A 13,157-nucleotide genomic window follows, 5' to 3' on the forward strand; every position below is an offset into this window, starting at 1 on the left:
CACCAGTAATAGAAATAGTATTGTCATCAAAATCACAGTTTTCAGTTTTACTATAAATGTACTCCTGTAGTTTAAAAGTGAACCAATTTCAATATTCGCATCCAATCAATTAACTCAGAAATTAGGTATAACATATTCATAGAAGAGATTTACCATTAAACATAGTATATATAAGGCCTGTTATAATTGAAATATTATTCCTCAGAAATAGTACAAACATGAAATAACAGTCACGAAAATATGTTCAATTTTACTTAAGGACAAGAAATATTTTGGAAAAAACATTTATTTTTTCTTCAACATCAAAGGAACACCCTTGATGGTAGACGACACCCCTGTACTTAGGAGCTTAGCATTTTCAGTGATAAAATCAATTCGATGAGTTGGCCTTTGGTCAAACTTCTTGTTAGTTGCGTCAATTTTGGCTTTTACATTCATTGGTGGCCCAATGACTTCAGGAAATCCATTGACACTGTACAGATAGTACATATCCTCGGTCTGGAAACAAGCAGAGGAAGAAATTTTGTACAAAATATGCAAGGACTGAGAAAACTATAGGAAAACGTTGAGCAAATTAACACCCCTCTTCTCCATGTAAGGTCTAGAAAACATAGAAAACTGAGAGAGCACAGATAAAAGCAAATAATATGGACAATCAATCCGGAAAAGCATTTGGTTTTTATGTATTAAGAAGCATTCACTAAGTAGTTTTTCACAATGAGAGGTCTGCCCTGTGAATGAACTAAGCATCCATCTGATGTAAATGGAAGCGATCTATTGGTGTGCGTGACACTGTTACCCAGCAGGAACTATAACTAACGGAAACAATCCACTGCAAGGTGAACCTCTACATGGCAATTTAAGTGTGGCTACAGAACAGACTGCTAAAATATGTGCAGCTGCTTCTGTTTTTGATTATGAAAGTACACGACTAATATAACCATTTAAAATTTCTGAGAATGGTGTAACATTATTAATGAGGATCATAATCTAAATCCAAGTCAGTACAACTTACACAGGGATTTATTTAAAAATCCTTCATGTCTTCTGCACAGTGCACAAGATGGCAATATTACATTAGGCAGTGCAGCGTTTTCTGCATGGTTTTGTTCATACTTAAATCCCATTGCTCTTGCAGAATTTCCTGATGCTGCTTGTGTTCATCTAGGACTTCTTCCTCGCAGTAAGATTTGTATCATATATGCTCAGAAAACTCATTCAGGGTAAGCCCAGGCCAAATGAATACTGTAGTAACATCAGGGTTTAATATCCATCAAAGAATGTTAAGTGCAGGCATTGCGTGTGCATCTGGAATGGCCTTATTTTAATCATAACTGGCCCTTCTATCTAGTGTTCTCAGTCATCATGCATTCAGAATCAATGAGTCAAAAGCAGAACACACCAAGTGTTATTTAACTCATTTCAGTTCTTACTTCATACAAAAATGTTCAATTTGAAAAACAAAGCTACATTTTGGTGATTGTGCTTATGTATGCCCAATGCACTGAGCCACACCAGTCAGGGTGACAGTAACATTTTTTTCATACATAATTGGAAAGTTGTCTTCAGCCTCAATGTTTTTAGTAAAATATATGTGTAAAAATTTTATGGAGAAATTTGGCTTACTGGGTACATTTTCAAAATTGTATATGTTAACTCTTAATAAAACGATCACTTTAACAGACTTTCATAGTAATGGCCCAGCCCATTTTACATTGCGTTTTTTTCTATTCAAAATAAATTTTATCTTCTACTTAATCTTCTCTATTTTAGTCTTTAACATTTTGATACTATCTTATGCCTTAATTAAAGGTTTCAAAAATCCCTATCTCAAATCACCTAAAGTCCTTGAATAGGTTATTATAAAAAGCATTATGTTACTATAAAATCACTTTGCAGTCATTATTTGTCTCTTCCCCGTTTCCTTAATATGGAAGGAAAGTCATTTCTTACTTCACATTGCTGATGACAACATTTTTGTTGTAGTCCGTAATTAAAAGTTCTTTACTGGACATAAGAAAATTCAAATAAGGCAGAGCAGTTGAAATATGTCACTTTTGCATGATAATGTTGCTATTTTTTATCTGTGATCATTGGGTGAAACCCTTTCTCCCTAGATCAGGGGTGTCAAACTCATTTTCACCGGGGGCCACATCAACCTCACAGTTGCTTTCAAAGGGCCGAATGTCATTTTAGGGCTGTATAAATGTAACTACTCCTGAACAGTTAAGCAAGATCTCGGTGCTGCCACCAGATAGAAATGAGGTGCCAGGCTGGATAAAACAGGTAGAGGGCCGGATTTGGGCCTTGTGTTTGCCACCTGTGCCCTAGATGATTTAATGCATTTAGTGACAGCACGTATCCTGGACTATTGCCTTTATAGAACTCACCTGTATTACTAATTTCGCTCTGTAGTTCCTACCATATGTTTTGGGTATATAACCCACAGTGAGGGCAATTCCATCAGTGTCACTAGGAGGAATTTCTCCAGACCGAGGTTTTACGAAAAACTCAGGATCACTGCCAGGTAGGAAGTATGCAGTGAATGGATCCGCATATCTGAAACAAAAATATAAATATCACTTTAAATTTTATCACTACCGTAGTCTCTTTGTGAGAACTTGATGAACAGAATTTATACCCTGGTGCATCGGCTACCGTTAAACACTAGTGCTGTCGTACAGCTGTGAGTCTGATACTTGTCACTTTATGGGATGCTTACAGAATAACAGTGAGGACGCATCTTAAAAATTACTGAAGAGTGTCATTCTTTCCAGTGTGGCAAAATGGAGTCTTAAAGATTTTTTTCATCACATCTTATATTTACAGTGTACAAAGAATAAAATGCTTTCCATACTAAAGTTTGGAATAACTCAATGTCTTAATTGAAAAATCATTCATTGGAAAATAAATTCTTACCTTAAGTGCCTGACCTCAATAGCTGTTATAAAGCCTTTGTTTTTACTACGATTCCAATGTGATATTTTGCTCACTCTCCTTTCGTTTTCACATTGTGAAGAGAGAGGAAGGTAGTTTACTGGTTCATTAAAGATCCTTGGGCCTGAAGATGAGTTGCTATGATCTGAAGTGAACTGAGTGACATGTAAGATTCAAGTGACCATCTTCCTGTCAAGGATGATTACATTTGAAATGAAGACTGTGGAAGACGTTGAGGAACTTCTTGGGAGAATGAAGCAGGACAGCGGCACAGCGCGTGAGAGGTTGTAAGTGAGAAATTAAAAATCCAAACTGACAGGGAGAGGCAGGGAGAAGGTAAAGAACTGGTTCCTAGAACAGACCCAGCAGTGAAACATAGAAGATATGGGGGGTTCAGGTTGGGATTTCCTCATGCAATGAGCAAATGTGTATTGAGCACTGTGGCGGAGGGTGTGAAAGGTGGACTACAGATATGGGTGGCCTGCATTGGAATGCTAGCTCTATCTACATGCATGACTTCAGGTAATTTACTAGCCTTTTTGTACCTCAGTTTTCATATCTGTTAAATGAAGTTAATTTCTATAAAGCCATTAAATCAGTGCCTGACATGTGGAAATGGCTCTATGGGGATTAATCAATATTAACATAGCCATCGTTATGATTGTTGTTTTGAAACGTTTTATTACCAGTGCTAGGCATTGATGCATGATCCAATTATGAACGAAGTTCACTACTGGAAATACCAAAGACAGAGGAAACATTAGAAAGAAATAAAACCAATGCATGGCCTATGGAATGAATATATATAAATGAAACCTGGCTGGAAAGATAAGGCACATGCATTAAAAGAGAAGCAATGAATGGTTTACACGATGCTATGGGAGTTTAAGGTCTCACTGGTCAAGTAAGATTTTATTGTGAAGAGAAGAACAATGAGTAGAATTCAGAAAGTTGAAGAGGCGTTAAGAAGGGCATGTAGAAGCAGAAAGAAAATGAAGACAAATGCTAAAGAGCAATGGGAAAGACAGGCTCTCATAATAGTGACTTTTACCATAAGACAGGAACAGAGGATCTGTCTTAGCAAAGAGAGGAAATCTGGAAGGTCTGAGCGGGCCAGGACCATGAAATGCATATATAATTTAGATGCCACCTTGGGTAAGAAACAGGGAACTATCAGATGCTTTTGACAAGGGAAGTTCCATCTTAAAACATCGTTCTAAGGAGATTGGTTTTATTACAATGTACAAAATGGACTGGAATGCAAGGAACTACAGATACTATTAGTGAAATAAAATATATATAGAATTAGGAGCAGCAAATGGTAACAACATTGCGTATAATTGAAAAATATAATTTGGGAGTCTTATTCCAACTGTTTTTTCTAATATTGCATTTGAGGAAATTATTGGTTATGAGGAAATCAGTTGAAGCTATTTCACTAGCCCTAAAAAACTTTTTGAATGCATTGAAACAATTTACATGTAATCCAAAATACCTAATAACTTGAAATATCTTTGGAAGTTGTAAATAAGACTACAACGGATTCAAAATGGCTAAGTGAAACTCAGTCTTATCCAATGCAAGAGATCCAAATATAACAGGTGATTATACAGTTAACTGTCCACCATTCATTTTGAACTAAGTATATACGATGCCTCCAGGCATGCCCAGTTCCTTTGTAAACTTAATTTCTATGGTGCATACAAGGACCAGCATGAGCCATCATGAAACACAGGCAGGCAAGTCCTTCATTTTAGAAATGAAGAAAACGAGTAAGTCGAGCGCTGCCTTCCCCTATTCCACGTCTAAGATCTTGTATAACGTAAGCGGGGAATGTGTTCACTATGACTCAGTAACATGAAACCCTTCACTTTCCACTTATCAAAGGTTGCCTTTCTGTGATCAGTAGACAATCTTGCATTCAGAAGAGATCTGACCTACATAGGCCCTGTAGCAAAGAAAATTAGAGTAATTATCATCAGATCCCAGTCAGTACTTTGCATATAGAATTTTGGGAAGCATTTATATGCTGGTTCTTTGAAAACATCAGTAAAATTGATAAGCCTCTAGCCAAGCAAACTCTAGGGAAAATATAGGGCAAATCATAGGGAAAATGGACAGATAGTGGTTTCTAGGGGTGGGAAAGAGAGATGAATAGAGAGAACACAGGGGATTTTTAGGATAAGAATACTCAGTATGATATAATCATGGCTATGTCACTATGCTTTTGTGCAAACCCTTGGAATGTTCAACACCAACAGTGAACCCCAAGGTAAACTATGGACTGTGGGTGATCATGATGTGTCAATGTAGGTTCGTCCTTGTTTAAAAATGTGCCATTCTGCTGAGTGATGCTGACAACGGAGGGGGCTATCCATGCATATGTAGACCAGGGGGTATAAGAAAAAAATCTCTGTACCTTCCTGTCAATTTCGATGTAAGCCTAAAATTGCTTTTTAAGAAGTTTATAGAAAGACATAGTGGGCGATTTTATTTCTATGAACTATCTGAAGAAGGTCATGTTATAGAGACAGAGAGCAGATCACTGATTGCAAAGGGGCTTGAGGGAACTTTGGGAAGGAGATTGGAGAGTAATAGACCTGCAATGTTGTTATGATAGAAAATTCTATCAATTTTCCAAAAAATTACTGACAGGTACACTTACAATGGATGAGCTTATGGTAGGTATAGTATACCTCAAAAAAGCTATAAAAACATATTTCCCATGAGAGATAGGGAAAACCTTGTGGTCATACTGCCCATGTTGTCACAAGTATAATAAAGATAGCTACGGCTGAACAGAGTGACAATGCAGAAAACTGAATCAATAAGTTACCCAATCATCTCTACTTAAACTACTTCATAATCCCAAGCCATTAATATTTACTGAAGAACATTCCATTCACCTTGGACAAGTATATTAAAACATTATTTGAAAAATAAATAGAAACGTTACCCTAAATTTCCACATCTAATTATTTAATTTTGCTTCTTGTTTTTTGGTCTTCACCTTGTAGGCCCGATTTTCAACTTTTTTAGATACAAATTAGGAAATATATAAAGCTTTGATTCATAGAAGCAATACTGTTCTGGCTTCATCAGCAAAAGATGACACAAGAGAAGTTTTCATTTTAAGTTTTGTTTTTCAGTTCAGCATATGTTACATTCACAAAAGCAGCTACATACTCTTATTTGATATATATTACCTTTTTCCACTTGACAGCCAGAGTTTAGTAACAGCCTCCTTCAACAAACGAGTCCCTGCAACATTAATGACACCGTCCACGTCGGGCTCAGTACCAATCAACGTTATAGGGAAGTTCCAGACCCCATCTGTTTTGCACTCTATTCTCAGTATAACTTGAGACCTTGAATAGAAAAAAAAGATTGTAATGGATACTACAGGATAACAAGCAAAGAGAATACAATACAGCAGACCAAAATCTAAGGTGAAAAATGTGAGCAAACTTTGTGGTTTCTCTAAAAACACTGGGAGTTTTAATTCTTAAAAAATGTAGATGACTCTGAATTATACTGTCGAAATAATTTTAGGTCACAAGTTATATTACCATCCTCCTTTTGAGGTAATTATTTTGTAGCATATGTTATTTACTCTCTAGTTATTTACTAAAAGTCAGGACCATATGTAGATCTGACTCTGAAAATTTTCTGTAACCGGCAGAAGAGAGGTTGGCAAATGGTCCCAAATGTTATGCTAATAGATGTTCCAAATGGAAATTTTCTGTTCAAAATAAAATACTGTAAAAATTTTTTTCAACCCTTGCTTCACCTAGAAAAATCATATTTTCTGGGAATACTTAACAAAGCCCCATAACACTGACTTAAATTAAAACTTTTTTTAAAGAGATTTTATTTATTTTATTTTTTAGAGAGGGGCAGGGAGAGAGAGGGAGAGAAACATCAATGTATGGTTGCCTTTCGCATGCCCCCTACTGGGGACCTGGCCTGCAACCCAGGCATGTGCCCTAGACTGGGAATTGAACCAGTGACTCTTTGATTCACAGGTCGGCACTCAACCACTGAGCCACACCAGCCAGGGCAAAAGCTTTTAAAAATTATAATGTAATTGATAAAGACCACACACATCTTACACAATAACATAAAATTTGGTGGCAGTTGAGTTAATGAAGACAGTAGAAATAGCCTTTCTAAGCCTTTGAGTGCGGGCAGAGTAGTAACCGAAGCTGAGGAATGGATACCTCTTTGCTTGCTTACTGTGGAAATGATGCAAGCATGATGTGGCAATATCACATGTCACATCGGACAAAGAAATCACAATCCTCTTATAGAAAACTGTCAGGAAGAACAGTTCTGGGGACTCTTATCCCCTTTAAATAGATACCCAACCATTTAGGGACTAATTGGACAATATCTTATCAAATTTTGAAGCTGCACAGACTAAGCCAGCAATTTCACTCTTAGTAATTTCCCCCAGAGATATGCGTCAAAAATTTCAAGAAGTGACATGTATGAAGATGTTCATTCCTGCATTATTAATACTATGAAAAAACGGGTGTCAAAATTTAAAAATAGTCCTTCAGCAGAGTGCTGATAACAATAGTGTTTTGCACTGAAACAGCAGATTTAGCCCGTAATGACCGATACAGCTTGTTGAACACATGTGCAAAATGTAAACCTCACACCTGCACTTCTCTCAGTCTCCTGTGATAGTAAATGAAACTGTATCCCTCTCAGCACTATTTCTGTAACTGGTCTTCCTGCTTCTATTCTTGCCATCTACCAAGGAGCAAAGGACTTCCATAATTTCGAGCTATTGTTTTATTTTGTTTTTTCTTATTTAACTCCATATCTACCTTTGAACCATCCCAAATTCATAGGGAGCAAGGAATGGGAGAAATAAAGGAATATGCACACCTATGCACAAAGTAGAATTGTTAAACGACAATAGATCATCACCCAGCACTCACAGAATTTTATGAATGGTGCACAAATTGTCCTAAATGAGTTTCCCCAATTTATCCTTCAGTCATTTCCAGTTGTTTCTACCGTAAAAGACAAATTCATAGCCTCAAGACACTATGTGATCAGATCCCCGCCAAACTCTCCGAACTGACTTTCTCCTCTGCACACTACGTTAGAGAAACACTGGCCTCCTAACTGTAGTGTTCGTGTCAAATGTTCTCCTGCATTTATTCCAACATCTTATCTATGCCTTTGTTCAGACATTATCCTTTGAAGGAATCTTAACTGTCCACTTCCTTGATATACACCCTTCATAGCTCTCTATTCCTCCTTATTTATTTCCATTTTAGGTCAATCTGAAATGTTTTGGTTCCTTATACATTAAATTCTCTCATCTATTGTACTCACTAGGCCATATGATCTAAAAATGCAGCATTTTTTGTCCTTTTTGTAGACACTAAATGATTTTTGAATAAATGAATCAACACGTTCAAATGAACAATGTTGACTAATTTCATTCAGCAAGCCAATTCCTTGAGTTAGTGGAAGCCACTGAGACAGAGTTTTTGGCCCATAGCAAGGAATAGCACTCAGTTTTAGGGATGATCTTATGAACTATTTTATGGCCAATACAGTGGATTTCTAACAATGTACATATATGATATTTCTTATTCTAAGTTGTCCCCCCAAAGTCTGTAAAATTGAACTTTGGTTTCTCATTCTGTTCTTCTCTTGAGCAGGTGAAAATTTCCAGGAAAAAGTTGAGCTAAGGTAATTATTCTTTCTAAAGATGCCCTAAGACAAATGATATCTATCATTTCTGTTTTTTTTAAAAAAAGAAGTTCATATCTATGTTAAATTAGAATCATCAGACAGATTCATGACAATATTAACTGTTGCTCTCTTAAGTACTTGCATTAAATCCTTGATTTTTATTGAAAGAAAAGGTCAAGAACTTTAGGAATAATATTCCTATTTTATTTCCTTTGTAAAACCATTTAGGGCCCTGACCATTATTTTTATCATGTACAACACTATTCTGTGAAAGGATGGATGCTAAAAATTACTTTGTACTTATCATTGTAAAACATGTTATATTTTCCTTTTACCAAAACATGATACTTTCTTTTTTCCTTTTTACCTTTCCAACCAGGAAGAAAGAATTGAATTTAATACGTATTTTAATTATCTCAGTAAAGCATAGTTTGGGTATAATCATATTTTGTTCTTTTTTTCACAGTTTAGAGCAATTGGTTCTATTTTAGTTTTTGTCATTTAACTGTGTGTCTTGCAGTGAACCATCCTAACTATATATAGAAGAAGGAATGACAAAAATAAATTTTTTATAGAAGAAGGAATGACAAAAATATTTATAAATGTATGCGCAAAATAGAATTCTTAAACTGCATCAGAACATCACACAACACTCACAAAAACTTATGAATCATGCATAGAAGTTGTCCTTAAATAAGTTTCTCAAACATTCACGAAGAAGTTCTAAATCCACAAAATGTTAAATGAGTATAAATTCACATTGGTTCTGCTCATATTCACTAATAACATTTTCCTCCTTTGGTTGTTGCTGGTAATTTGCATATCACTAAATTAACACAATACAAATCTAAATGTGTAAAAATGCTGACAAGCCTAGAAAACTAGGAAAATGAAAGAGAAGATAAAACAGGGTTATGTCAGTGTTTATAGTGTACTTTCTTCCTGCAGCTTGATTTTATTACTGCTTCGTGAAGATGACCCTGGTATCTTTTAGTTATTGGACTACATATTCACAACCAATTTAAATATATGCCTGGCTACATCAGATACATAAGTGAACTACAGAAATGATTAAAAACACAAGTAATACTTTTAATAGTTTTTTCACTGCCAGGCTGTATTTTGTACCTTGTGCATATTGTGGTTCTGATCAGTATCGCTGCATTAAGATATAAATAAAACCCTATTTCAGATGTGACCTATCCCATAGTGTTTGCAGGTCTAACTATCAGTTACCTACAAAGTGAATATAAAGACCCTGGATGAGGCTTCCCAGTGGACATTTAAAGTTCGCTATTCTAACAGGTTATAATGTAACCCTCTTAAACATTACTAAACTATGTGCAACATTACGGCTTTAGGTAGTAAAAGTGTAATGACAGAAATTGCAAAGTAGAAAGAACATAGTTTAGGATTTTTATCATTTGAACTGGTTTTAAGAAGTATCAAGAAACATCATGTTGGCAATGTATAATGCAAAGTCAGTATTTGTTTTTCCTTTTTAAAAAAAGGTTTTATTTATTTTTAGAGAGGGGGAAGGGAGAGAGAAAAAGGGAGAGAAACATCAATGTGTGGTTGGCTCTCTCACACCCCCTACTGGGGACCTGGCCTGCAACCCAGGCATGTGCCCTAGACTGGGAATCAAACCAGTAACCTTTTGGATCACAGGCAGGCCAAGGAGTCATACTGGACAGTGATCTTTTTTCATTTAAAAAGTAATTTATTAAAGTATAGCTGGCATACACCGTTTGATCAGTTTCAAGCATACGACATTTACATGTGATTGTCATATGCCTGAAATGTTGTAAATGTTGTTGTAAATGATTAGACATTTACATGTGATCACCACACTAAGTCTAGCAACTATGTGTCACCACGCAAAACTATCACAATGATATGCCCTTTCACCTTTTTATTTTTACAAGGCAGACTGTTCTCTTTTGTTAATATTATACCCTAATGACTATTGGGAGGTCACGATTCGGGAAGGGTATCTTAGATTTCTAATTATTTGGACTTTTTTTCTAGTCAGACACCTTTCACAGCTTTATAGCTAGAAAAATAATCTAGCTCAAAATATTTACCGCAACAGCATTACAGAAGTAATACAATCCAAATATTAAAAAATGGAAAGAAAAATAAACATTACTTAGTTTGAAAGAGTAATAACATTGTTTAAAGAAAAAAAAGATAAAAGTAGGTATACCTCAATGGTCTCTTTGGTGAAAACTGCAGATCAAACTCCAATATTATCATCTGAGTCTTGTTATCATAAGATTTCTTTGTCATAGATATAGTCACACAGGGCTTTAACTGAAACTTCACTTTTTCAGATTTAAATATAAGTTCATATTCAAATTCACGCTTTAGAGGTAGAACTAGGAAAATCAAGATTAAAATACGTTTAAGTTTAATTAAATATGTATAGAATGGACATCCGTTACATGTCAACACTAATCATACACAGGTATTTAGAGGGAGGGAGAGGGTCGATGTTATTTGATGTGATCATAATACCTAGTATATTACCAGGTGCATAATAGTACTCAGTATGCTTTTGTTAAAAGGTAAACAAATAAATGAATGAATATAAAAAAATCACCAAAGATAATTCCCACCATCTTTAAATCTTTAAAATTCAGAATCATAAAATGCGAAGTAGCCAAATGGAAATGAATAGTCAATATTTACTATAAAATATAAATAACATGACATGTTCTATGTAATAAATGCATTAAAAACCTATAGACATAATTTATAAAGAAGGATGTGAATTCAGGTTAATCAACATTAAAACAGCATCCCAATCTAATAGGGCAGGAGTTTCAAGTTCCTGGTTTATTTTACTAAAAGAGAAAGTTCTTCATGTTTTAGTCTTGGTGTATTACGGATAATATGGTTAACCATAGTTTCTCAACCAGTCAGTTACCAGAGGAAAGTTAGAGCAGGGTGTTGTCAGGTCCATCCGAAAAATATATTAAAAAAGTCAGGACTACATAGAAGAGAAGCACAAACATCTATATTTACCCTCCACATACATGTAAGGAGCCCAGATCCAAAGTCGAGGACTTTGTTGCATGTGAGTCATGGAAGAGAGGTCAGAGAATCAGGACTTGGTCCACAGATGAGCTAATTTCTAAAATCTTTCTCTATTGTATAAGGTAAAAGTGATCTTTGGGTTCACAAAAGTGATAGCCACCTGGCTCTAAGGAATCCTAACAGAAAATAGACCACCTTTCAGGTATAGTTGATTATAACTTCTGCAATAGAACTCTGAAAAATACTTTGGGTATAACAAGCCCAAGTCGCATGGAATGATTAGTCAGCAAACCTTATTCATGTAAAATAACTGACTGACCCACGCCCTCACAAGATCTCTTTTTTTCTTTTTCCACATGTAAAACTAAATCTCTGACCTTCTGAACTGCTGGTTTTCACCCTGTTGAGAAATCGGCAATGGTTCCTATCAATAACTGTTCTTTGCTGTAGCTAAATCAATATGTCTACATATATTGTGTCTCTGTTTTGGAGATTGGGTGTGGAAATGTTCTATAGGAAGCCATACTCCATACAGAGGAACAGACTTTAAGAACTGAAGAGTGTTTAATGGGAGGTAAAATTCCCATTTCAAGAAGCAAATACTGTATATAGTTGAGATTTGCATCTGTTTCTGCTTAATTACTGAAGTCTTCATGGGAATGGCTGTGTCAGAATGATGATAGGAAAGGAGGAGTTAAATTTAGTTTCAGAACCACTGAACGCCCTCTGGGGAATCTGTCACTATGGATGCAGTAATTCCAATCCTAAGAAGATCCATTGGTATAAAACACAGCAATGCTTATCAGCTAGGGAATGGGATGTAGAGGTGAGGCAAGTAGAAACCACACGAGTATATTTTCCAAACTACATATGTCCCCCTTGTCTGTAACTTGAATAGATTGACATGAGTATCTAAGGGTGAGGAACAGAATCAGGTTAGACAAAATCCTGATAAACTGACATTCTGTGTCGCATCTTAAAGCTGCTCTGTTGATTCTCTGCATTTTATTGGAAATGTCATGTTACCCAGTAAGAAACATGCCTTTTGCTATGTTCCTAAGTTGGAGAGAATCTATACAATACTTTCATGTGGACTGGGTTGATAAGAGCTAAGTCACTTAGGCCAATGTAAATTAATTATCATCTGATTGTTACATGAAATTATTCTCTCATCACACGCACAGCTCATAACTTTAAGGGAATAACTACACAATTCTAAAGCAAATGTGTTTTAATGAATGTAGTTCTCTACAATACACATCACAATTTCAAAGTTACAAGACAACAGTCCTTTGGACTACTTTACAATTTTTTTCAATATTGGAGGAAAATTCTGTCCTTTTATAGCAAACCTTCAAAAGACACTTGAACTCATGAGATTAGTAGTCAGGATAAATACATATTTAACTTCAATTGTGTTTTAACATTTATGTAAATATTTACTAACCTCTGTTTTTTCTATC

General features: G+C 35.5%; 1 protein-coding gene across 1 annotated transcript in view; it reads right to left on the minus strand.

Moving 5' to 3' along the window:
• Positions 1-285: 285 nt before the first annotated feature.
• CFAP47 (cilia and flagella associated protein 47) overlaps positions 286-13,157 on the minus strand; it is a 316,288-nt gene continuing 303,416 nt past the window's right edge. Inside the window, exons 62-65 of the mRNA XM_053916952.1 lie at positions 10,862-11,033; positions 6,144-6,305; positions 2,391-2,559; positions 286-498 (exon numbers count right to left, since the gene is read on the minus strand). Coding sequence (XP_053772927.1) covers positions 286-498; positions 2,391-2,559; positions 6,144-6,305; positions 10,862-11,033 — 716 coding nt within the window. The remainder of the gene's footprint in view (positions 499-2,390; positions 2,560-6,143; positions 6,306-10,861; positions 11,034-13,157) is intronic.

This window comes from Desmodus rotundus, chromosome X (genome assembly GCF_022682495.2).
Source record: "Desmodus rotundus isolate HL8 chromosome X, HLdesRot8A.1, whole genome shotgun sequence".
NCBI lineage: Eukaryota > Metazoa > Chordata > Mammalia > Chiroptera > Phyllostomidae > Desmodus > Desmodus rotundus.